At 38.8% G+C, this 26,136-nt stretch overlaps 1 protein-coding gene across 2 annotated transcripts in view; it reads left to right on the forward strand.

The window, feature by feature from the left end:
• Nucleotides 1-23,224, forward strand: part of LOC150083889 (tudor domain-containing protein 5-like) — a 286,816-nt gene extending 263,592 nt beyond the window's left edge. For both annotated transcript variants that reach the window (XM_090374933.1, XM_090374932.1), the window contains exons 22-23: nucleotides 15,559-15,630; nucleotides 22,592-23,224. In XM_090374933.1, the coding sequence (XP_090231059.1) occupies nucleotides 15,559-15,630; nucleotides 22,592-23,166 (647 nt within the window). In that variant the 3' untranslated portion in view covers nucleotides 23,167-23,224. The remainder of the gene's footprint in view (nucleotides 1-15,558; nucleotides 15,631-22,591) is intronic.
• The last annotated feature ends 2,912 nt before the right edge of the window (nucleotides 23,225-26,136 follow it).

The raw sequence follows: 26,136 nt of genomic DNA on the forward strand, positions 1-26,136 counted from the left end.
AACCCGCGGCCTTTGGGTTGCCAGGCAGGCACTTTACCCACCCGGCTAGCCCGGTCGGCCACTGCCTCTTGTATCTGCTCTCTGAGCCTTATAGAACTCAATTAGGTCTCCCTTCTAAGGAGCCTGGTTGCCAAGCTCTTGTAGCCCACATATTCAGTCGTTCCTCATATGGTCACCCTATTGCAGGTCTCACTAAATGTATTGTCTGCATTTGTATTCTTTCAGGAAAGTTTTTTTTTTTTTTTTGTGCTGTCTTCTTACTTCAAGTACTTATAGTATTCCGTGTGGTCTTACAGTTGCCTTATAGAGTGGGATTAAGACTTTTGCAAGCAAATGTTAGATAAATCAATGATAGGACACTGTGGGCCCTTCTTTGCTGCTTCTCTGCACTGCATGAGTTTGTATTTCTCATATTGTAAGCCCCAAATCCTTTTCTTCATCTACTTTTTAAAATTGAACTTGTATTTTGCTGCATTAAATAAGGACAGTAATGTGTATCTTTAGCCTAAATGTAGCCTCCAATCAAAGAACACCCCTTTATGAGGATGGACTTGTCTTGGCTCTACTTTTAAGATTTATCTACATTCAGTTTTCACAAATGGAATTAATATATGTGTGTATATAGTTAATATAGACTTGTTCCTGGTTTAACCTTAGTACGATAGTTTTTCTATAAGGGGAAACTTAACCCTCACATACTTTGAAACCCTACTGTACTTACTCTATGCTTTTGTGCCTTCTGAAATTTATAATCCCACCCCATCACATGGTTCTGCATTGCTTACAACCATCCAGGTGTAATCTTCTTGCCATGCTGTACTATCTTCTAGAAAAAGACTTGAGATATGTTATCTTTCTCTCAAAATAGGTAGGAATTCCAACTAGTAGGAATAATAAAATTGGGTGCGAAATTTGCAAGCTTCTTAATGCAAATTTTACATTCCCTGAGAGAGCATCTGAGAGGAGAAAAAAATAACACGCATATATCATAAATGATTTTATGTGTGCATTTTATCTCAATCTTGAAAATGTGTAACTTAATTTCACATACAAGTGTAGAATAACATAAGACATTTGCAGTGGGTAAAACAAAATTCGGGCAGTTTACTTTCTCTAAAGTAAATTAATTAATAAAAGTCTTGGGTAATAGCTTACTTATGACACATGGGAAGGAGGCCACCAATTTCATGATTTTTAATAGAGAAAATCCAAGTACTTAATGATACGTTTAAAAATCAAACAGGGTGAAAGAGAAGCTGAGGGACTGGCAGTTAGAAACACGCTTGGTTCATAATATATCAATTTTAGTATAATAAAATAATTATCTCTATTAAATCAGACGTAATTTTGAGGCAACTTGGATAACACTAAATGGTGAGAGATAAATATCATATATCATAAATAATATACAAATCCACACACAACAATAATTTTAGGGTGGACAAGGTAAGAAAACAAAAACACATTAGGCAGATGTTCAGTCACTTAAAAGAACACCAGTGCCCAACTAAATAACAATTGTGAACTGCTATCTAGGAGCCACATTAAGATCCAAAAAGGATGCCAAAAAACTGACAGTAGTGTAAAGGGCACCATTTCATCTGTATCTCGTATTGTGCTCATCCTTCACAATGAGTTACCATGTAGTGAAGTGTTACTTATTCAAGGTAGTGCAATACATGGTAACTCGTGAAGGATGAACACAATATGAGATACAGATGAAATGATGCCCTTTACACTACTATCATAGTTTTTTCTTTAAGAGTTGTTTATGATCTGTCTATACAAATATTATATAGATACTCATTTTAACATAGCTGTCTACCAAAGTAGTTAATTAATTAAATTGGCATCATTTTCGTTATATCTCATATTGTGAATGCCTTCAATGAGTTGACATGGTATTGTACTACCTCGAATAAATAACACTTCATCAGTGGAGAAGACTATTGTTATTTATTCTCAGCAGATACCACCACCACCCAGACGGCACCATTTCAAAGCTTGTTGGCTTCTCTTCGGTCGGTTCAGGTACCCTGGTGTCACGATTGCAACACCAGGGTACCTGCCCACCTGCCGAAGAGAGGCCAACAAGCTTTGAAACGGTACCGTCTGAGTGGTGATATCCACTGAGAATAAATAACAAGTCTTTTCCACTGGTGAAGTGTTATTTATTCGAGGTAGCACAATACCATGGCAACTTGTTTTGAAAGCATTCACAATATGAGATATAACCAAAATGATGCCAATTTAATTAATTAATTTAACTACTTTGGTGGATAGCTATGTTAAAATGATGCATTTGCACTAACGTACATGTTAGTAATTCTACCTCGTAGCATGAGGCCTTTGTCCTTAAATACTTTATAGTCTATATCACTACACTATCAGGCATCTCTAATATTGTAAAGTTATACAGTCCATTCCGGTTATTTGGGACACATTGGGACTATTGCATTTTGGCCCAATTAAGCAGCTGCCCCAATTATCCGAAGTTTCACGTAAATAGTTAAAAATACAATGTAACCCCCCCCCCTCCCCATTTACAATTAGGTCACTGTACAATCAAATCACATTACAATGAACTCAACATAGTAAAGTACCATTCACTATACGATGTGCAATAAGCGCCGGTCATTGTGATCACATTTGTGAATTGAATTTTAATTCTATTAAACAGCGATTCTATTTAGCGAAAATAAGAGGAATATTATCCACAGGCTATAAAAGCAAAGATATATTAAGCACAAATTTACCCTTTATTACCTTACCAATTAAAAAATTAAACGATACGTGAAAATCGGAATAATTAATACGTACTGTAACATGTACATACGAACTAGTTGACATTTCTGTTCACTGACATTTGTGGGTGGGGTTAAAATTTAAAACAGTAAAAAGATAAGCAATCAATAACAAAGAACACGATACACAAATTAGCCGACCGGGCTAGCCGAGTGGGTAAAGTACCTACCCGGCAACCCAAAGGTCGCGGGTTCGATTCCCGCCTCGGGCTTGGATCAAAGTACTGCAAAAACCTTGGGAGGTGCAATATGGCCACAGAAGCCGATGCGCCAACAACTACCAAAAAAAAAAAAAAAAAAGATACACAAATTGCAAGTAACACGATATGTGCAAGTGAGAACGGAGTAACGAGTTACAAAGTTTTAAAAATAGGAATGAAGAGAAGAGCTGAAAATTAATTTTTTTATATGATTGAAGATTTCATGGAAGTGTAAACACATTTCACCATAATATCCCACAGAATTCCAGCTGTCAGTATTATCGCAAATTCAATAAGATCGAGTTTACTGTCCGTTTATGATAATTTCACTAACAGAACAGCCCAATAAACAGGTGACTGCTAATTGTTTTATGGTTGTGACCTCCAGAATTTCGACTGAACCACGTGGTACCGTCAGAGACAATCTTAGGATAATCTCCAGTGCTGTGGTCTCCTGCCCTGATTAAATGGCATGCTATCCCAATTAAGCGAAGAAAACCCTGGCTATTTTCTCGATTGGTTTCTGTTTTTTAAGATTTGCCCCAAATAAACGGCTGCCCCGATTAACCGGTGGCCCAAATAACCGGAATCCACTGTACTTCATAACTACGTTGTCACTATTGTAACACCAAGGTACCTGAACTGAAGAGAAGCCAACAAGCTTTGAAACGGTGCCACCTGGGTGGTGGTGGTATCTGCTGAGAATAAATAACAATATAGTCCTCTCCACTGGTGAAGTGTTATTTATTCGAGGTAGTGCAATACCATAGCAACTTGTTGTGAAAGCATTCACAATATGAGATATAACCAAAACGAAGCCAATTTAATTAATTAACTACTTTGGTAGACAGCTATGTTAAAATGATGCATTTGCACTAACCTACGTGTTGGTCATTCTACCTCGTAGCATGAGGCCTTTGCCCTTAAATACTTTATAGTATATAGATACTCTTAAATATTACGCCTAGTTGCATTTAGTTTTATTACAGTATTATCGTGTACACCTTTTGGCATCTCTCATATTGTGGGATTACCTTCACAACTGGGTTGTCATGTTTGCAATTCCAGGGTACCTGCCCAATTACCAATGAAAGGCCAACAAGCCTTGAAATGGTGCTATCTAGGTGGTGGTGGTGCCCACCGAGAATAAGTAACAATAGTCTTCTCTATTAGTGAAGCTCTACTTATTCAGTGTAGTGCAATACGTGGTAACTCATTGTGAAGGATGAGCACAATATGAGATATAGATGAAACGATGCCTTTTGCACTACAGTCGTAGTTTTTTATTCTTTAAGAGTTGTCTATGGTGTATCTACACCAATATTATATAGATGATCTTAAACTCTTATAATATTATGTGTAGTTGCATTTAATTTTATTACATAAGTATGTGTAATGTTGAGCTTTGCTACTCTTTTTTTTAACACAGTGTGATATTTTTCACATTCTAAGTATAATGTTTATCATTTTGGCACTTTTAACATGGGCACAATAAATAATAAAATTCTTTAAGTGTAATGCTCTAACTAATCAGTACCGTAAAGCTTTTTGACTGTTGATACAGTTCACAATGAATGTGGTTGCTGTGAATCCCACAAAAAAGATTAGACTTGTGTATTATTTAAAAGAAATTAGATTAGGATGAACTTTAGGATAAACAAGTTTATTCTAAAATTACCATAAATTGACAAAATCACCATAAATGCTTGTTCAATTGAATTTGCTTATTTTACATTAACATGGAAAGCTGAATAATTGATATCTGATGGAGGATATCTCTTCAAATAATTCTGTCAGGAAATAACAGTTCCTAAAGAGAACTTTTATAAACAGCACTTCAATAAACTTCAGTTAATTAAAGCCACTGAGCTGGTGCTCTTCCCCATAAAATGGCTGGACAAGGAAGATTTAAAGTGTATATTTTTGGCTCTCCTGGCTGGTACATAGCATTTTTGTAATATGCAAGAAATGGTGCATTGACCAAGCCATTTTACAGCTGTGGGCACAGGACTTTTGTGCCAGCTATAGAAAATTAACACAGTGGTACAATTACTCATGGGGTCAAAATAATTTTTTGTGGCAATAAACAGAAATTTTCGCTTTTTCATAAATTGGGAATGTTTTTCAGCATTTCTATTTTGGAGTGCATTTCAGTTAGTTTCTTGTTAATCACAAAATCAGTTAAATTCAATTTTTAATAGCAAAATCAGAAAACCTTTGAAAGCATGCATTGTGAGTTTCATTTGATGGAAACATCAGATTTAAGATCATTAAAAAGTTTTTTTTTATCCCCCAGAAAGTCATTATGCAAATCGAAGCAACTGCAGGTGAACTACAGCACATGCATGGGTCGAGACGCAGTATAAAAAAACACCTGATACTGATCTCTGCTAATCAGTGTTATTCTTGTTCTTCAGATGGGAAAGGCAGCGGACTTGAGCGAGTTTGACAAAGGCCAAATTGTAATGGCCAGACGACTGGGTCAGAGCATTCTGAAATGGCACAGCTGGTGGGGTGCTCACGGTCAGCAGTGGTTAGTACGTACTGAAAGTGGTCCAAGGAAGGAAAACCCACGAACCGCCAGCTAAGTGTTGGATGACCACAGCTCATCATCAGTGCTCGAGTTGAGCAAAGGCTCTCCTGGCTGGTACATAGCAACAGAAGGGCGACTGTGGCATAACTCGCGGTAATTGGAATACTGGTGACAGGAGTAATGTGTCACAGCACACAGTACATCGAACCCTGCTGAAAATTGGTCTATGTAGCCGCAGGCTGCTCAGAGTGCCCATGCCAACCATGGTTCACCTCTGACAGTGCCTACAATGGGTACGCGAGCATCAAAACTGGACCTTGAGTGATTGGAAGAAGGTCGTCTGGTCTGATGAATCACATTTCCTTTGCACCATGTGGATGGCCGGGTATGTGTGCATCGTTTACTGGAGAAGTGATGGTGCCTGATTGCACCATGGGATGTGAACAAGCCGGTGGCTGCAGCGGTGTCATGCTTTGGCTGATGTTCTGCTGGGAAACCCTGGGTCCAGTCATCCATGTGCCGAGTACTCTGTCTACCACCTACCTAAACATAATTGCTAACTAGGAACACCCTTTCATGGCAATGGTCTTCCCCTCTGGCAGTGCCGCCTTTCAGCAAGATAATGCGCCATGCCACACCACCCGGATTGTTCGAGACTGGTTCGTGAAACATGAGGAAGACTTCCAGGTATTGCCCTGGCCTCAAAATTCCTCAGACATCAATCCCATCGAGCATCTGTTGTTCTGTGTTGGAATAGCAACTCCGATCTGCGGCGTCTCAACCACAGACCTTACAGGAGTTAAAGGATCTGCTGGTTACGTGTTTGTACCAGATACCACAAGACACATTTAGAAATCTTGTAGCATCCATGCCTTGCCAAGTACAAGCTGTTTTGGCTACATGTGGAGTACCAACATCATATTATATAGGTGGTCAATGTTTTGGCTCATCAGTGTATATAGAGCAGTATAGTTGGAAGAAGGTCGTCTGGTCCGATGAATCACATTTCCTATTGCACCATGTGGATGGCTGGGTATGTGTGCATCGTTTACTGGGGAAGTGATGGTGCCTGAATGCACCATGGGATATGAACAAGCCAGTTCCATCAGTATACACTGATACTCTATATACAAGTGCTGAATGAACTGCACTATAGAGGGGCCACTGTACTGCATGTGAATACAGAAGGACAGCATTCCTCTTTGTGATATTAACATCACACCTTGTTCTGCTTGTGTTAGTTCACACCTGAGTGGTCACCTCTATTATACTAGGTTCAGCGGCGCCTCCGTAGCCAGGTGGGAAGGAGCAGCAGTACGTAGCACACACTTCTTGATTAAACCGGGGTTTGAGCCCGTCACCACCAAATACGGAGGATGCGGAAAGGTCAGGGAATGACCACCGCATATTCCCGTAGCAATATGGCCTTAGTTGCTAATGCTCCTAAAAACCAAATAACAAACAAACAAACTAGGTTCAGTGTGTTCAGGACTTGTACAGTGTGAAGGGGGATGGTGTCTAGAGTTACTGAAAGTTCCACCATCATGGAAGTGCAAGCAGAGGATTTGGTTGTTGCAGAACAACTGGACTTCACTGAAATTTAGTCTTCTCTTATAAGTAGGACCTGAAATCATTTCTATCAGACTCCCAGGTAGCAAGCCTGTCATACTGGAGGAATGTCAGTAAAATGCCTCAATAACTAGAGCTGCCTGTGACTAATCAGAATTGCCCTTCTGGTATAGTCTGCTATGGAAATCAACTTTCACAAGGGAAATGCAAGCTATAACAGCTGAAACAGCTGTTATAGCTTGCATTTCCCTTGTGAAAGTTGATTTCCATAGCAGACCTTCAATATATCAATGAATAATGACCCGAGTAAATGATGTGAGAAATGTTTGGTTGAAGAGCTATGGATTTTCAAACATTACCATAAGAAGGTAAAATTCTTTTGCTATGGAAACAGGCCCTGTCAGATCCACATGATAATTCTCTATGCCATATGGTAAGAATCATTTGTGGACAATGAGATGTTTGACAAGCCAGCTTCAACTACTACAGCAACCAGTTTGTGACCATCTATGAATGAACTGGAGTGCAAGATTAGGTTGCAGTTGAAATGGGCTTTTTTCCAAACCAGCTCTGGCACCTGCTTTTCAGAAAGAATGGAAAATTCTGAAAAGCAGAAGGATTTTTCAGATTTTGGCTGAAAATGAATTTCAGTCAAAATAATCCAGTCCAACTTTGGTGGAAAGGGTTGAGGAGGCTTGAGGCTGTCATATAATCCGAAGATGGTCCTACTCTCTATTAAGTTTCTGAATTAATTTACCTATTAAATGACCAAATATGTGTGTGTGTGTTTGAATACTTTTGGTTTTTCAATGTGCATTCCATCACACACACACTCATGAAGTCGGTTTCTTGGCTACCACCATGAATTTCTCTGGAAAGAGTTACATGGCTTCTTATTCCAGTAAACAGGCAAGCCGATCATAAAAATAGATGCAGTTTGCAAGGTCTCAATGCATGTATTGAGGCCTTGTATTCCTTAGTTGACACAATACTGAAATAACCCAGTCCAACTTTGGTGGCTACCAGGATATAAACCAATAATTGGCAGAGTTCAAGTTTGTGACTACCACTTAATTTTTTTTTTTTTATGTGAACCCCAAACACGAGAGGTATTAGAACCTATAGTGCTTAGTACCGTGCTTGGGTTGGAGGTTGAGAAGACAAAAGAAGATATTTGTTGACATTGGACTTGAACTTCTGTAGACTAATTTTCAGGAAATAAGTATGAAGGAAGGTTGTTCCAGAAAATGGCAGTTGAATGAATAAACGAAGAAGATGAAAAGTTGGTTCTGTGAGTTTGATGTTGGACAGTAAATGGATGTTGGCTGGTGGCGGCACGTGTTCGGACTGTTTTGAAAGAGAGAGCGGGAATTATATATGCCAATTCAGAAGAACAGTGCCCATGGAAGTATATGTAGAAGAGGCATGCAGCAGAAATAGTACGTCTATGAGAAAGCAAGTGGAGAGACTCTGTTAGAGATGAATCATTAATTAACCTAACTGCCCTCTTCTGAATGGAATCAAGAAGCCTGAGAGAGGTATTGAGGGCACCACCCCAGGTGTGGGAACAATATTCCATGGCAGGGCAGATTTGCGATTTATACAGGGTGAGCAGCTGTTTGGAAGAAAAGTAACGCGAGAGCGAAAGAGAAAACCAAGTTTTTTAGATGCAGAGGAAGCAATATTTGTAATGTGCTTGTTCCAAGAGAGATTAGAAGTCAAGGTAATCCCCAAAAGAGATATATCATTTTGCCTAGAAATCGGAGTGTCACTAAAAATAAGCATAGGAGCAGAAGAATCCTTTTTGCGAGATATAAGAAAAGACTGAGTTTTAGAAGGGTTGAAATCAACTAAGTTGTCTTTGCCCCACTGGAGAATTACCTGAAGATTGGCATTTAAGGAATTGGTAGCAGATTTTCGAGAAGTTGAAGCCGATTGAGCAGGACAAGGTTTCTCAAAATGGAATGCAATGTGCTATCATCAGCAAAACTATGGATAGGATTTCCAGTCAATGGAAGAAGGTCATTAATATACAAGAGGAAAAGAGTGGGGGAAAGAACTGAACCTTGGGGGACACCGGCATTAGTGGAGAAGTTAGAAGACAGAGAGCAATCTACCATCACCCTCAGTGAGCGATCAGAAAGAAAACTGGATGACCAATTACTAAAAACAGTTGGCAAACCATAAGATGGAAGCTTGTTTAGAAGACCTTTATGCCAAACACGATCAAAAGCCTTTGAGATGTCAAGAGCAACTACTTGTGTTTCACCGAACCTTTCCATTGAATTAGTCCATAAATGGGTAACATAAGCCAGAATATCACCAGTGGATCGACACTGACGGAATCCACACTGGCGATCGTTGATCAGACAGAAGGTTTCTAGGTAGTTTAAGAGTTGGCGGTTAATTGATTTCTCCATTACTTTAGAAAGAGTAGAAGTAATTGCAATTGGACGATAATTGGATGGGAGGGATTTGTCACCCTTTTTAGGAACTGCTGGATAGGTGAGCAAATTTCCAAGCAGAAGGAAAAACACCTTTGGAATAAGAAAGTGAAAAAAGGAGGCAAAGAATAGGAGCACTGGTTTTGAGAACGAGTGGAGAAATACCATCAGGACCTGGAGCTTTCTTAGCATCAAGATTCATCAAAATCCTTCTGATATCCTTTTGACGGAAGACCACAGGAGGCATTAAATGGAGCGTGTTGGGAATGGTGGGAGGTGTTTTACCAAGATCATTAATACATGAGCTGGAAGAAAAATGGGATGCTAGCAGGTCAGCTTTATCCTTGGCTGAAGTGACAACAGAACCATCTGGTTTGGACAGAGGTGGGAGCAGAGATGGGCAAAAGTTGCGGCCAATAACTTTGGCAAGAGACCAGAATGCTCAGCTACCATTAGGGTAAGAAGCAAGTTTTCTACTCTTAGCCTGTTCAAACTCTAGTTTGGACTGATTAATAACTGCTTTACAATTGTTGCGAGCTTTGGTGTAGGCAGAAAATGAAACTGAAGAATTAGAAACAAGCCAATTACGATATGCAACATTCTTCTCTTGAACAGCCTTAGCACATTTATTGGAAAACCAAGGTTTAGATAAAGGACGAGATTTTAAAGAGGAGTGTGGGATAAAGGATTCCATTCCTGTAAGAATAATTTCACTGACATAATCTGAGCAAATGTTGACATCAGAAGTTTTGAAAAAGTAATCCGACCAAGGAAAAGAAGAAAAGAAGTCTCGCAGGTCATCCCATTTTGCATTCTTGTAATGCCAAGCAACACGAGGTTGGGAATAGCCATGACATAAAGGTCCCATTGGAGAAGAGACAATCACCAACTTGTGATCTGAAGTGCCTAAAGGACCTCTCACTTCGACCGTGTACTTAGAAGGGTTGTTTGTGAGAAAAAGATCAAGCGTATTGGCTGTATGATTAGGATTGTCTGGTATTCTTGTAGGTAAATGAACAATCTGTTCTAAGTCATTAGTAATTGCAAAAGCCTCAGCATCTCAACCTGCTGGGTCGGTGTGACTAGAAAACGGAAGCCAGCTGGAGTTGTGAACATTAAAATCACCAAGGAAAATTACCTCACTGTTAGGAAAGTTGGACTGGAGAAAGTAGAGTTGCAAAGAGAGGAAGTCAAAGAGCTCCAAGTGAGTTGGGAGAACGGTAGAGACAACAGATGAATTTGACACAATGAGGTAGAGAGATTTTAAGCTAGAGAAGATCAAAGAGAGGAGATTCCAAATTGCCAAGTCTCTAACAGGGAATATCAGAACGGATATATGCACAGGTACCACCTTTGAGGCGAAAGGAATCATACAGCGAATAATTTGGGCATTTGAGATGAGCAGTAGTTGAATCAACCGATAACTGAGATTCTGTCAGAAAAACTACATGGGGTTTGGCAGACTACAAGTGGAAATGGACATCGTTGAGATTAGAATTGAGACCACGTATATTTGTGAAATGAATTAGGAAGTGCTTGGGAGGTTTAGATCTTTTCACAGATAAGCTTGCCCTATTAGTTTGACAATTCATGGTGTATTCAATAGTAAGAAAAAGTGGGTGGGACATGCTGTATGAAGTAATGAAATTTTTGGATATGGTGTACACGTGGTAAGAATATACCCAGATCCTTGACATAACGTGGCCTCGACAATGCTCCCTGCATACACACTACTCGGACTCCCTCCAATCACTATCTGGCAGAGTAGAGGTAGCAAGATTAGACACTAGCTGATCTGGAAGCCTCCTAGAGAGTTACCAGTAGGTTCGGTCCGGTGTACTAACTAGCGGCCGGCCTGCGAACACCGTTTTAGAGCTGTATCCTCTAAATATAAGGAATATTGGATCTCGCCACGACTTTCATCGTAACCTCAAAGGTCATCAATCATACTGCATGATGGAAGAGATAGGGAAGGGTTGACTGGAACATAGCTCTAGAGACTAAACATGGGTTCCACCACTTCAAGCCTCCAATAAGCAAAGTGGTGGTATTTCACCTGTTGATGAGAGTCGTCTACCACCTAGTACTGCCTGATAACATAGAGGGGCCGCGTTCCTCCATGTGGTGTGGGCACCACACCTCGACCCCTGCTTACGTTGGTTCACATGTGGGTGGTCACCCACCATGTACTTTTGTATGGAGGGTTATACCCAGGATTACTAACAGTCCCACCATCGTGAAGGTGCAAGCAGAGGATTTGGCTGTCACAGACCATCCGGACTTCGCCGAAATTGGGTCCACTTGACTTGAGTGCCACCCGAATATCAGTTCCATCAGCGTTTTAGACTCTGAGGTAGCAAGTACAGCTTGTCTGGCATCTGAGAGAATGTCTGTGACAACCTCAAGGACCAATTGTCCTTGAGGCCAAGAGGCCCAGCCATTCTTCAGTGCAAGTAACAAACCTGAACTCTGCCAATTATTGGTGTGTTGTCTAGCTTAGTTATTGTTGCCTCAAGTAATCAAATATGTTTACATTCCTTTAACTTTTGAGTGTCCAGGCATGCCCAGTTCAGCAGGCAGCCAATGGCCTGGTTTTGTCATCTGAATGGAGGCATATCAATGATTAATTGGATGCTATATGGCAAGGCCAGTGGCCATATTCTAAGAAAGGAAGGCATCTCTATACTTTCTTACCCTCTGTTTGAACTGCGGATCACAGGCTTAGGCCATGGTTGCAGTTTGGGCTGTCGGCCTGTTATGTCTGGACTGGACGTGGCCTGAGGTCCTGACTTCCTCGGATATGAGATCTTGTAGAGAGCTGGAAACCAGTCTCCACATTATGTTGCAATGCCCACAGTACTTGGACTTACCTGTTCATTTGGATTGAGGAACACTCTCTCTGTTTTGTGATTATTCTGGAGGAGGTCCAGAATCAGATAGTAGTGACCTTCCCCTTTGTGGTCGGGACAGTAACTTGTGGTGAGGGTGTGATGGCCCGTCCCCACCACAAAGCTAAATGGCCGATATTAAGAAATTCCTTTTTATTTTGCTATTTGAGTTAACCGAGTGGGGTTTCTATTTTGTTGTTATTATTGTTATTACTAACCAATTAGTTGATGAGTGAGTTAAGTAACAACACACAGATGAGAATGAGTTGCATATGGGTGAGAGCCTGGATGGAAACTTGATGAAAGCTAACTCAAACGACTCCTTTACACTCCAAAAAATTTTCAGCTTTTCCCTTCCTTTTCATTACAACTTTTACTATATACTCTGAATGGTACTGTTTTGGCATGAATTGGTACAGATTGAATTGGAAGGAATTTCATCTGCTCGGTTTCAAATCTACGTTGTTATTTGTTGTTTGTTTTTTTTTTTAGGAGCATTAGCAACTAAGGCCAATTGCTCCTGGGATATGCGGTGGTCATTCTCTGACCGTTCCGCAACCTCTGTATTTGGTGGTCACGGGCTCGAACCCCGGTCTAATCAAGAATCGTGTGCTACGCACTGCTGCTCCTGCCCACCTGGCTATGGAGGCGCCTCAAATCTACACTTTAAATAGATCTACAGCACATTTACTAGCCATTAGTCCAGTTTAAATACTTAAACCCAGTATTTTCATCTTCCTGTGTTTATTTGGTTCCAATATTTATAATTAAGGCTATGATTGAGAACTTCTGTAAAGCAACATTCCAAGGAATGTCTTGATAGCTGTTAGCTGTGTTTTGGCTCAGGAGTCTTGGGTCTTAATTTTTTGAAAATATCCAAAGAAGTCTGAATGGATCTGTTTTACTTGCATTTTTCTCCATAACAACTGATTAGATTGAATATTCTTTAAATTGATCAAGGAGCTGCAATCAAGGTTGTAATCATGCTCTTAAGTGCCATGATAGCATATCTGTTAGAAAGCCTCACTCAAGAATTCTGTTATCTTAAGTATCAGCTTTCTGCTCTTTCAACTGCAGAGGGTCTTTATTGGTAGGTTCTGAATGAAGTGACAGCAACTCACTGATATCCTCAGTCACCACCTAAGTGGGTCCCTGCCCTCCTCAATATTGGCCAAGGTCTCCTCTTTAGCTACATTCTTGTGAAGTGTTGGAAATCAGCAACTAACAGTCCCACCATCGTGAAGGTGCAAGCAGAGGATTTGGCTGTCACAGACCATCCGGACTTCGCCGAAATCAGCAACAAGGTCAAGATAAAAGTACAGGCAGTTCTCACTTTACAAGTTCCCAGGTTTACGAGCTTTTTTTTCCCCACGTATCAAGTATCAACAAAATTGAAAATATGAACATTAATTGCAAAAAATGAATGTTAAACATTCATAAATACCGCATTCCAAACCACGTGCTTAGCTACACAATACAGTGTACCCCGCTTTACAATATTAATGAGTTCCAGAGACACCATCATATCGTTAAAATATTGTAATGCGGATCCAATAACACATTGTTTTTTGGTAATTCGTTTCAAGATCTCAGAAGTTGAAATTTTCGCTGTATAACTAAGCTATTTATCTCTCTAAAATGTTATTTTTAAGGTCACGAGCGTGACCTTAAGACCATGTAAAAGGTCGTGAGCATGGGTTGTAAATTGTATTACCAATTCAAATTATTAAAATGCACTACACTTTCATCGTTATCATTTGTTCCATTATAAGAATCAATTTTAAATGCATTTGTGATATTTTTCTAAAGCACATTTCTGAAGGTCACTACCATAAAACAATAAAAACAATTTGAACTTTCCAATTTATTAGGCTTTTCTGTTACTGCAAGCAATTATAAACAGGTATTAAACTCAACCTTCTTGCATTTGCAAAAATAAGATAGCTGGAATTGTGTGGTTTTTTTACATTATTTTGGTGAAATGTGTTTCCCCTTTACTGAAATCTTCAATCATATAAAAAACATAAATAAATTTTCAGAATCTTCTCTTCATTCCTTTTTTTGAAGCTTTGTAAACTTGTTACTCCATGAGAATCATATTAGTTGCAATTTGTGTGTGCTGTTAAAAAATGCTATGCCTGCAATTGTGAAATTTATAATTAAAAGAGAAGATTATCTTGGAAACAAACGCCTCTTGAAACATTTGTGAAGAAGACGACGACTTGTGCAACAAACTGAGTGCCGAGCCAATAATGAGTGCGCATTTAGTCGATGATGATGAAGAATAAACATTCTTTAACATTTGTAAGTTGTAAATAGGCGCCTCCGTAGCCAGGTGGGAAGGAGCAGCAGTGCGTAGCACACGCTTCTTGATTAGACCGGTGTTCGAGCCCATCACCACCAAATACGGAGGATGCGGAAAGGTCGGGGATGACCACCGCATATCCCGGAGCAATATGGCCTTAGTTGCTAATGCTCCTAAAAACTAAAATAACAAATAACAAGTTGTAAATAATTTCTCTATTATTATAATTTGCTTGATTTTACAGGCTACGTTTTCATTTCTTTCGATAAATCAATCATTGTTTAAACAAACTAATTAGCTAACTAATTTCATTGTTGAGAACATAACCCCTATTTTTAACCTTATGACTATGGGAAATGAATTCCCCGTTTACGAGCACGCACTAGGAACGAATTAACTCGTAAAGCTGAACTACCTGTAATGCCAAACACCACTGAGATTGATTCCTTGACTTCGTTAAAAATCTCACTGATGTTTGATTGCGAGGGAAGTGTTGGCATTGTGAAAAGGAAGGCTGGTATCATTCCACCCACTCACCAACCCCACGGCACTCCCCCCCCCCACAAAATATTGATTTTTCTGTGGAATCCATTAGATATAATGAACTGTCTATATTGTAGTAGATTCCAGGACCAACAGTAACAGATTATTTAATTTGATGTTTTGAGGTATTCTCTCAAGATATCAGAATGAGAATTGGGACATTATTAGAAGCTGCTTTAATATAAAAATAAATATAAAAAAATAATATATAGAAAATTATCATTGGTAATATTTATATACTCAATTTGTGTACCAATTTATAATGAATTTAGAGTTTCCTGTTACAAGCACAACTACAGCAACATCTGTGTCAGTGAGTCAAAGTGCTGCAAAAGAATTAAAAGGTAAAATTGTTTTGGATTTCACATTACTTTTAAGAAGAAATTAATATTTATTTGTTACATGGGTTCTTAAATACTATAAGAAATATTTTGAAATTTAAATACCATAAGAAAAATTATATTTAATACCATTAGAGCTCATAAATTCTAGTCATTTATTTATTTTATATTAAGCCAATAATTTTTATGTTATTCTTAAATACTCTTCTTTTATCAGATAGCCAAATATACAAATATACTAAACTGCCAGATGTTGACCGGTTGCAAACCTCAGGTTTGTTATTGATTTCTGTATGTTTGGTTTCTTAGCATTATGGAATCGATAAACTAATTGTTATTTTCAAAACATGAAGTTAAACATCCATTTCAATTTAACTTAATTTTAATTATTAACCCAATTGTATTATTATTATATTATTTCTCCATGATGGGTACTGGTACCAAGTGCACAGGGTGGTTATATTTGGTTTTACTGTTGGTCGAGGAACTTTGACTATCCTACAGGTGTTCTACAGTTCCTTGTATGTGTTTTCTGGTAGATCTATTGCTGCTAGGCTATTTTGAAGGATCTTTGACACCATACCAGTTGGCACGATGATCAGGATGATCATTACTTGTTCCATATGCCACATCTCTTTGATCTCCTGTCTTAGGTCCATGTACTTCCTGAAGTTTTCCTCGTGGGTTTTCTGGATGCTTCCAGCATTGGGCACCACTATGTCAATCAGATAGGTAGCCTTTTCCATCTTGTCGACAAGGGTTATTTCCAGTCTGTTGTGTGTGATTGTCTTGTCCGTTTTTATGGCACGTCCCAGTACAGCTTGTGGGTTGGGGTTTCTAGTACAGCCTCTGTACTGTATTATTGTAATATGGTACACTTTCTTTGATCAACTGGTATTTCCTTGCTAGCTTCTGATGTATTATCCTGGCTACTTAGTCGTGTCTGCAAATGTACTCTGTCTGGGTGATCAACTTCATCCTGTGGTGATGTATTGGATCATGTCTAAGGACAGGTGGCATGTCATCTGACACTCCAGGCTCCCTGGCAGTGTATTTTCTGTAGTTCCTGGTGTTCATTACCTGGTCTGGGATAGCAAGCATGAATCCTTCAGTCTTGGAAAAGAGCATCTCACTCGTGAGCCATGCATTGGAAGCCATTTTTATCTCCGTGGTCGTGATGGAAGTGATTGTAGTGTCTACTATTGAGTGGTTACTTTGCCCATCTTCTTAGCTTTGTTTGTTCTGTCTTGGCATACTCCTCAATTAGGGTGAGTTGGGTATGTTGCTTGTCTATCTTCCTTATGGCCCAGTATAGCTCTGCTGTGTTTTTTTGGAAATAATCCTTCAGGTTAGCTATTGCTGTTTTCTGTTGCTTGATAAAGTCTATCAGGCCTTTGGGTATTGTTTGAGTGTTGTTGATCATTATTGTCTTTCTTTCTCATGATATCTTCCATCTTGGTGTTAGTCCAATCTATGATACCGCAGGAGTATGTTAGCACTGGGACTACATAGGTGTTTATGGCTTTAACTGTGTTCCCTCCGTTCAGCTTTTCTTTGAACAGGCTTCTGAATCTCTGATGATATTTTTCAGTCAGGCAGGCCTTGATTTCCTTGTGTTCTAACTGCTGAGCCTGCATCAACCCCAGGTATTAGTAGGTCTCTCCCCCTGTCATGGCTTCAATCTTTTTACCAGTCTGCAGCTGGTAGTTTCAGCTATCTAATTCCCCTGATTTTATCTGTGGGACTTACATTTGTCTAGATATCATTAGATATTGTCTAGATTCCATCCTGATATCATTGGTGAATTCTTCGGTGATCTGTAGTAGTTGCTGGAATTGCTTTTTGGTTGCCTTAGAGCTTGATGTCACCCATGGACATCAGGTGAGAGAGGTTGTACAGGTTTTTCCTTCCTTCTTTGAGGTTATACCCATACTTGCTGCTGTTGAGCATGGTGGATAGCAGGTTGAGTGCTAGGCAGAACCATAGTGTTTTGGAGCATCTACCTGAAAGATTCATCTCCTGATGGAGATTAGTCTGGTTGTGATGTTCTTAACCTTGATGATGGTACTACATCTTGCCATGGTTGCTTCTAGGAAGTTTTTCACTGTTGGATTGACTTTGTAAATCTTCAGCGTCTCTATTAGCTAGTTATGATGCACAGAGTCAAAGGCTGTGCAGTAATTGATGTAGGCCATGTACAGGTTGCAGTACTTCTTTTAGGCTTGCTCTATAACTATGGCATCAATGGTTAATTGCTCCTTGCATCCTTTTTTTTTTTTTGTGTTCGGCCATGATGTCCTGGTTCTCCAAGTGGTCTGATATTTTCTTGGTTATGCAGCTGGTCAGGATCTTGTACATTGCTGTGCGATGGGTGATCACCTTTATTTTACTGGGTTTCTTGTATCTTGGTCTTTAGCCTTCAGTTATGTGATTTCTTGAGTCACCCACAAACTCTGGGATTGTTTGTGGGTGACTTATCATTCAAGTGAACTGCTCTGCTAGGTGCTTTTGTGTGCAAGTGAGCTTCTTGTACCAGTAGTTGACGTTATCTATTCCTTGGGTTGACCATTTGTGGAACTTCCTAATCAGTGCCAGATTAAGGTACAGGCTAGTAGGGTCCTTGCCTGCGGTGCCATTCTTTAACGGCACCAAAAACAAGAAATATATATCCTTAGTAAAAGGGCGCCAAAAAATGTTTCTACTCAGGGTGGGGAAATACCTTGGTCCAGCTCTGTTTCTGATTGACTGTGTACTTTTCCTTCCCAAATCTTCCATTCTCTTATAAATCATTGGTTTTTTCCATTCTAGTTCTATTCAGGAGGCTCGGCTGTTATGTCTTGTTTCACTGTCCCAATCGTCTTTTGCTTAGGTGGTCCATTTCTATCTTGCCTGATACTCCTGTAGAAGGCTCTCTTTGTATTGGTGCAGTCTCTTGCTGAGTGTGAGAAGGTTCTGCTTCAGTGTATCTAAGTATGCTCCTATTCTCTGATTTTTGGTCTCATATTTGCTGTGTGTCTTTCTTGAGGATGCTCACGTGTTAACACTGTCACATGTTAATTTGTATGTATCCCATCCATTTTTCTTCTCTGCCATATGCCTCATTAGTTCATCTGACATCCATTTAGGCCTAAACCTTGAACAATATTTCTTAGTTGGTATGTAAAGCCTAGTAGCTTCCAAGATAAGTTCTTTGAATGCTTCCCATTTTGAATTTGCTGTTGGTAACATCATCAGTTGATCCCACTGTATAGAATTTAAATACTGTCTCAGTCCATCGTAGTCGCCTTTACGAAAGCAATACCCCTTCCCTTTACCCCTAATGGTAGTTACCTCTTTGAGTAAGGCGCCTCCGTAGCCAGGTGGGAAGGAGCAGCAGTGCGTAGCACACGCTTCTTGATTAGACCGGGGTTCGAGCCCGTCACCACCAAATACGGAAGATGCGGAAAGGTCAGGAAATGACCACCGCATATCCCGGAGCAATATGGCCTTAGTTGCTAATGCTCCTAAAAAAAACCAAATAACTCTTTGAGTAAATCCCACTTCAACACACTGTGATCACTGCCACCTAGTGGTTCATTTATCTGCAGATTCTTAATGCATGAAGAATCACTACTGATAATCAAATCAAGAGTATTACTCCCTCTAGTTGCCTCCCTAACATGCTGATGTAGAAAACAGTCATCCAATAAATCCACAAAAGCCTTGCCAGTGTGTGAGTGACCAGCCTCCAAATTCCAGTCAATGTCTGGGAAATTAAAATCCCCCATTATAAGACTCTGATTTACTGGCCCAACTCTATTTCTCTGTACAGTTTCTTATTATACTCATCAGAGTCATTAGGCCTATAGCACACTCCTACTCTCAATTTTGATCTCCCAGTGCTTATGTCACACCAAACTGACTCGACACTGCACTGTCCAGCGATGTTGACTGGCTTCACTTCCTTGGATTTTATGTGTTTCTTAACTAATAGCATAACCCCTCCTCCCTTCCTATCCTGTCTATCCTTTCTGTAGACATTGTACTCCCCAAATTCCATTTCTGCATTCCTTATATCTGTGTGACACCACGTCTCTGAAATCCCAACAATATCTGCCTTTGATGTTTTGAGCAATATCTCAAATTCATCAAATTTATTTACTAAACTCCTAGCATTGGTGTACACGCAAGTATACATGCACCTGCTCTTCCTCTTAGCCACCCTAACACAACCCATGTGTTTACTTGTACCCCCATGATTCCTAGCAGTCTCTGAAATATCCTGCATCTTATTTTCCAGGCTGCTGCTCATTCCAATAGAAGCAGTGCAAGAATCACTTTCTCCTCTGCCAGTGGCTACTGTTAATCTATTAGTCCTTGCATCCCCCCAATCTAGCAGTTTTCCGACCCACTTAACACTGCCTCGATAGCATCAGCAAACATTCTTGCACCCTTTCTATTTAAGTGTATCCCATCCCTGTAGAAGCAGTCTCTCCTGTTAACAAATAGAGACCAGGCTGAAAAAAATTCTACCCCTTGAGCCCTGCACAATCTTTCCAGGGCCGAATTGATCGACAGGGCTCTCATCATATATTTCCTCCTATCGTGTCTGGGCAGAATTGCAGACACTTTCAAATTCAACCCTAATTCACGGCTTTTTTCATCAGTGACCTGTACTTGTTAAGTAATTCCGCCGGTCTCCTACTCTTAATATCATTAGTGCCAACGTGTACAACTATATCACCTTTTGTGCCCTTAAAAGATGATATCCGCTCTACAACGTCATCAACCTTTGCCCCTGGCAGACATACCCTGGTCCTGTTCCACCTATCCTTTTTACAAAGCATGTTTCCCTTTTCCCTGACAATAGAGTCACCAACAACTACTAGTTCCTTTGGGACCAGCGCATTCTGCCTTGGGGGTTGCCGCTGTGTTGCGCAATGACCAAGTGCAAGCTCTGGCATTGGTGTGGGCAGCTGAGAGCTTGATGGGTGGATGCCCTCACTTGTAATCCTTCGAGGGCATCCACCCTGTCCTTCAAGCTCTCATATAGGCCCATAACGCTGAGTTGTCGCCTGATTTCCTTACTCTCCTTGCGTTGCGCACATACAAAGACATCCCCCATGGCAGTATCATGTCCCATACCTGACTGCTCCGCAAACATCAAGCAAATAGTGCATCTTAAAAGGCTGTGATTCAGAGGGCAACTGCCCCCCCCCCCTCAGTTCTCCTCTGAGCCACAGCACTCCCATTAGCTTGAGCCTTTTGCTTTGCTGCTCTGGTTTGAGTCATGATTTCGATTTACTTTCAATAAAATTTCAATTCCAGTACAAAATTAAATCCTAAACTTGTATCCCAACACAGTTATAACGCTATATTTATGTTTAAGTAACGAGTGTTATCTACGAAATCTACGAGTGTTATCAACGAAATATTTATGTTTCAGTAACGAGTGTTATCTACGAAATCCCTTTATATAACTTCCGTATAAAGTTATGTATTAATTATTTATGTTACGTAACCTAAGTGATTATATGTATAGTTAAAAGTACAATTTAATTGCCAGTGAAGTTCGACAAGATTAATAGATTTTACTGATTAATTTTCGTGTAACAATGGCGGCTATTTACGAACGGTAAACACGTGGATTTGATACCCTTTCCGATACTAAGTAATACCTACAAAATCTCTATCTAAGTTACTTTAAACTTAAGTACCATAAATAGGAATATAAAGCTACTCTAGAAAATAAGTTAATATGTCAATTTAAACTAATAAAGCAGAAAATAAATCAGAAAAAACTTCTCTGTTCCAAGAGCAGCAGAAAGGCACGTCCGCACAGGTAAACTCTCTTCCTCCGTCCAAGTGAAGAGATTGCATTGGTGCTCTTACCGAGAAAGGCTTCAGTTCTGCAAATTGCAGCATCTTGGAGATATGGTACCTGTGAGGAGATCTGATTGCGGTGTTTAAGGCTTTGAATGGATCAAGTAAGTGTTAGTACTGATGGTATTCTTCCTCTTGCTCTGACTCCACATATGAGGGGGGCATAAATTCAAATTGAGAAAGGAAAAGAATAGGTGCAGGATAGTTGTGTGGAAGTTTGCCTTCAGCCTGTGGGCGTTTGATTGTTGGAACAAACTTCCATCTGTTGTTGTGGAGGTGGGTAGGTTGAATAAATTCAAGGAAGAACTAGCCAAATTATTGGAGTGAATGGGGAAATGATGTGAGGTTGGTTTTTTTTTTTTTTTTTTGCATATGCTTTATAAGTTTGCTTTCTTGCATCATTTGCCACTATTAATACTAATAAAAGGCAAATATCTTTTCTTGTCTGTATTCAGGTTGATCTTATCTGTATTGAGGTTAATATCTTATATATCTAGATAGGTTAATACCACAAATTTTCCAGCAGTGAATAGGCAGCACTACCCAAATGGGAAGTTATAATGCCATTATATACCACGTGAATTTTTTAAAGGTTTTTGCCCTCTCTTCGATGTGTGAGTTGACAGTCATCTGTGTAGCTCTCGACCCCCTCCACCTCCCAAACATAGATACATCCAAGTGATTAGAGTGGTAACCCTTGAAAAAGCCACATGGATTGTTGTATGTATTACAAATAAATAGCATTATACTTCTCATTTGGGTAAGGCTGTTTATTTGTAGTGAACTCCCACAATATAAGATATGGATATAGAGGAAAAGAAATTTGTCTTTTCCTGTACAAAATTTTTTTTGTTCATGTAGCTTATTATATAAACAATTGCAGGTATTATCTAAATATTTTAAAGTTAGTATGCCTGAAGTAAATATGTTCTAAATATTTTAGGAAATATATAGTAAAACTTTTTGCTCTTGAACAAAATGTTCATTTAGACATATCACTAGACGCATCCAGCTTCAGGAAAGTCAGATGTGCCTAATGGTAATTAAATTTATTTGTAAAGATGAGCTTGGGTAGTTTAAACAATGTTTCATCTTTTATTAGAATCATCTGTGGATAATGAAAGCAAAGTTCACAGTTCATCTAGTGGCCAGCCTGCCAGTAACAATGCTGAAAGTAAAGTGAAAAATGGAGAAGAAATATCAAGCAAATCTCAGAATGATGGAAAACCGTCATTGCCTCTGTCTACCTTATCAGTTCAAAAATTTCTTCCATCCTTTGCATCTCTTGGTCAAAGTTCAGGACAGAAACTACCATTCCCTGCTCCCGCTCTTTCTCCAAATATGTTTGCAAATTCAACATCAAATGCAGTAGCTACTGTTGCTCCTGCTGTGAAAGCATCAGCTCATCCATTTTCACAGCAAGGACCACCACCATATTATCAACCTTTCCACTTTGGACAATTACCACATTTTTCTTATATGCCGCCAGTTCCTTCAGTGTACCCTGGTCATCCACCTGGAGTTCCCACATCCCATGGTAACTTTTATCCCAATTATCCCAGTTATCCCAATGGTGGTGTTTCAGTCCCGGGAAATTTTTATCCAAATTTCGTGCAGCATCAGCAACCCCCATTTCTTTTATCTAGATCACGTCTTGATAATGGCTTTCCCAACTAAAAGTTCTCCTTCATTGTGTCAGTTTTTATTTTTCTTTCATTTGTAATTACTTCATGCAGCCTCCCTACATGAAAAGTTAACATGTATCATCATCCATGATGTAATAAATTCATGATTTCTTTACAATGCTTTTATTTTCACAAAAACATAACATTTACATATTATGCAAATATAATTTAATTGGCATTAATCTCTAAAAAATTTTAAATTTTCATTTACTGATTTTCATATTGTGTAGACTGACTTTAACCATGTTGTTCATTTTACAGCTACAGCTATGATAAATTTTTAATTACTTTTTTAAATGATAGCTTTATCCTGCTTCCATAAGTTTGTTGTGGTTATCAATTCTAAAATTTAACCACTGTGCATTCATCCTGAAGCTGTCTTATTTTATTTCCCCATGCTTATCTCATAGTATTATGGCTTTTTTTTTTCCCCATGCTTATCTCATAGTATTATGGCTTTTTTTTTTTTTTTTGTAGTTGTGACATTTTGCATAAAAAAAGTGCCTATCACAAGTATAATCTAGTTTTCTCAAATTTGCATCATGGAACTTCTGTTTCTGTATATGTGTATGGCCTCAATGGTTTCTTATTTATCTTTCCCAATTTCCAGTGTAATTATTAATGGCATGCAGATCATAGGTCATATATGTAGGAAGTATGGAAAGTACTGCAATTAATCGTATTTTAATGAGTAATAATTTCTAAAATCTGACCCAATGTTGCAATGTTTAAAAGAAAGCATTTAATCAGAAATTGCACCAAAGTTTAAAAAAAATAAATAAAATAATTAATTTAAAAATAAAATTTGTAAAATAATTTCAAAGAAGAAAATGTATATAGGGTCTTTCCATAAATGTGTTCCTATTTTAATTGTATATGTTAACATATACATGATAGATTAATCAGGTCTCTAAACTCAACAGCCATGGATGAATCTGACACCACTGCCGATAAGTTCATGAAAGTAGTACTGAACAAGATGGCATATGCAAATGAGCAGCAAGTATGTTAGTGCTGTGCACTTAGTAAAATGATTTTACTAACTGTTAATACTATTTCAGTTCAGCATCAAGTGTAGGAAAGCTCCAAGCAGGGCTGCAATAAACATACTACTTAAGTTTGAAATAACTGTATATATGACAAAAATAAAAAAAAATAAAAAAACTTACTGGGAAAAGAAGATTCAGAATGGCAGAGAATGTTGCACTTGCTCATCAGGCAATTTAAGTCCTGGAAAATTTTTAAAATGTTTCTCAGCTTGAATTAGCACTCAGTGTACAGGACTGTTGAAGAAATTATGAAACTGATTTCATACAAAACTCAAGTGCAGCTTTATTTTCATGACAGTGATAAAGTTAGGAAAGTCAACTTGTATGATTCATTTCTGACTGTTTGCCAAATAATCCTGCTGTTCTAACAAGCATTTGATTTATAGACAAAGTCCATTTTTGTCTTAATTGCTGTATTAGCAAGTAGAATATGTATTATGTGTGCCTGCTGGAAATAATGGAGACTTAATTCTATCACCCATCCCCCAGAAAAACAGTGTGGTGCACTGTGCTGTTTCAACTCTCAGTATCATTGGACCAATAATACAGTTACTATTAACCATTATCTGCGTTTCCTTGAATAACAATTTATTCGCGTTCCATATCTTCTGCGATGGTTTCGCCATTTGTAATTCATTTGGGAGGGTTGGGTTTGAGTTCCATTAATCTATAACTCGAGGAATTCCTAAAGATCCTTCAGTTGAGGCTGTAGTTAGCTGATCCCAGATGAATAGAACCCCCCCCCCATGAATTATTCCAGATTTATCAGCCTGCATAACATACAAATCAACCCACAGACACAGCCACTAATGCACCTAAAAATCAGTAACAACAACAATGGTATTCAGTTCTTCAAAGTTATGTGCATTAATTTCAACCAAATATTTTTTCAACAGGATGGGGGAAGAGCTTAACTATATACAGCTCACCAGAGCTGTATGCTCACCAGAGTTGAAATTCTTGGTGAGCATTTTCATGACTGGGTTTTTATTGATTTCTTGCACATTTTAAGTTTGGATTATCTTGACCACTATACTCTCCTGATCTAAATCCCTGTTAGTCATTCATGTGGAGTTCAGTTGAGGATAGTCTTTAAAGAAATCATCATATAGTTCAAGAAATGAAGCAAGAAATTTTAACAACTGTGAATAGTATTCAATGAAGAAACTCTGGTTAAAATAATGGAAAATATTCAAAGGTGGCTACAGAACATTTTGGATGCCAGTTGTGCACATATTTGAAATATGTAGACAGCTTGGAGAGTGGAAATCATTTACTCATGATGTCCATTCTCTCGAGACTGCTGAGTTCAGTCACACCAAGTACTTAATGTATATATGCCACATATTTCAGTAGATATAAGGGGCTTTCAAATGAAAAGTGGACAAATCCTGTATGTCGGTAACAAGCAAGCAATTATTACTCCTTCACACAAGGAGAGGCATATATAGGAACTCATCAACACTAGTATCAGTGTGAATGTGAAATTAGACATTGTGCTAATTTCACTAAAATCCCTCGTGTTTTTAGTGGAAGAAGGAACAGTGTCATCCAGTTTTTATAGTTGTATGAAGGTGGTGTATATAGAGTACTTTTGGGATAGAACAACAGTGCATACTTAGTGTGAAAAATTAAGTACATACATGAATCAAATGAGGATGATTCCCAACCATGTCAACTACACTATACCATTACAGGTGAAAGTGTTGCTTCAGTAAATGGCAATATGATAAATGACAGATATGTACAAAGGATGTTCAATAAATTATCTACCTAAGGTACTTCCTATAGTTATATTTCAGTTATTCATGATTTATCATGTTCTTACATATCTCAACTTGAATCACACTAATTTTGATCCCTCTGTGTTTTTAGGTTGTGCTGCTGTAATAGAAAGAAGGATGACACCTGTA

The sequence above is a fragment of the Mastigoproctus giganteus genome, chromosome 6, assembly GCF_048544385.1.
Source record: "Mastigoproctus giganteus isolate SK-2022 chromosome 6, ASM4854438v1, whole genome shotgun sequence".
NCBI classification, from domain to species: domain Eukaryota; kingdom Metazoa; phylum Arthropoda; class Arachnida; order Uropygi; family Thelyphonidae; genus Mastigoproctus; species Mastigoproctus giganteus.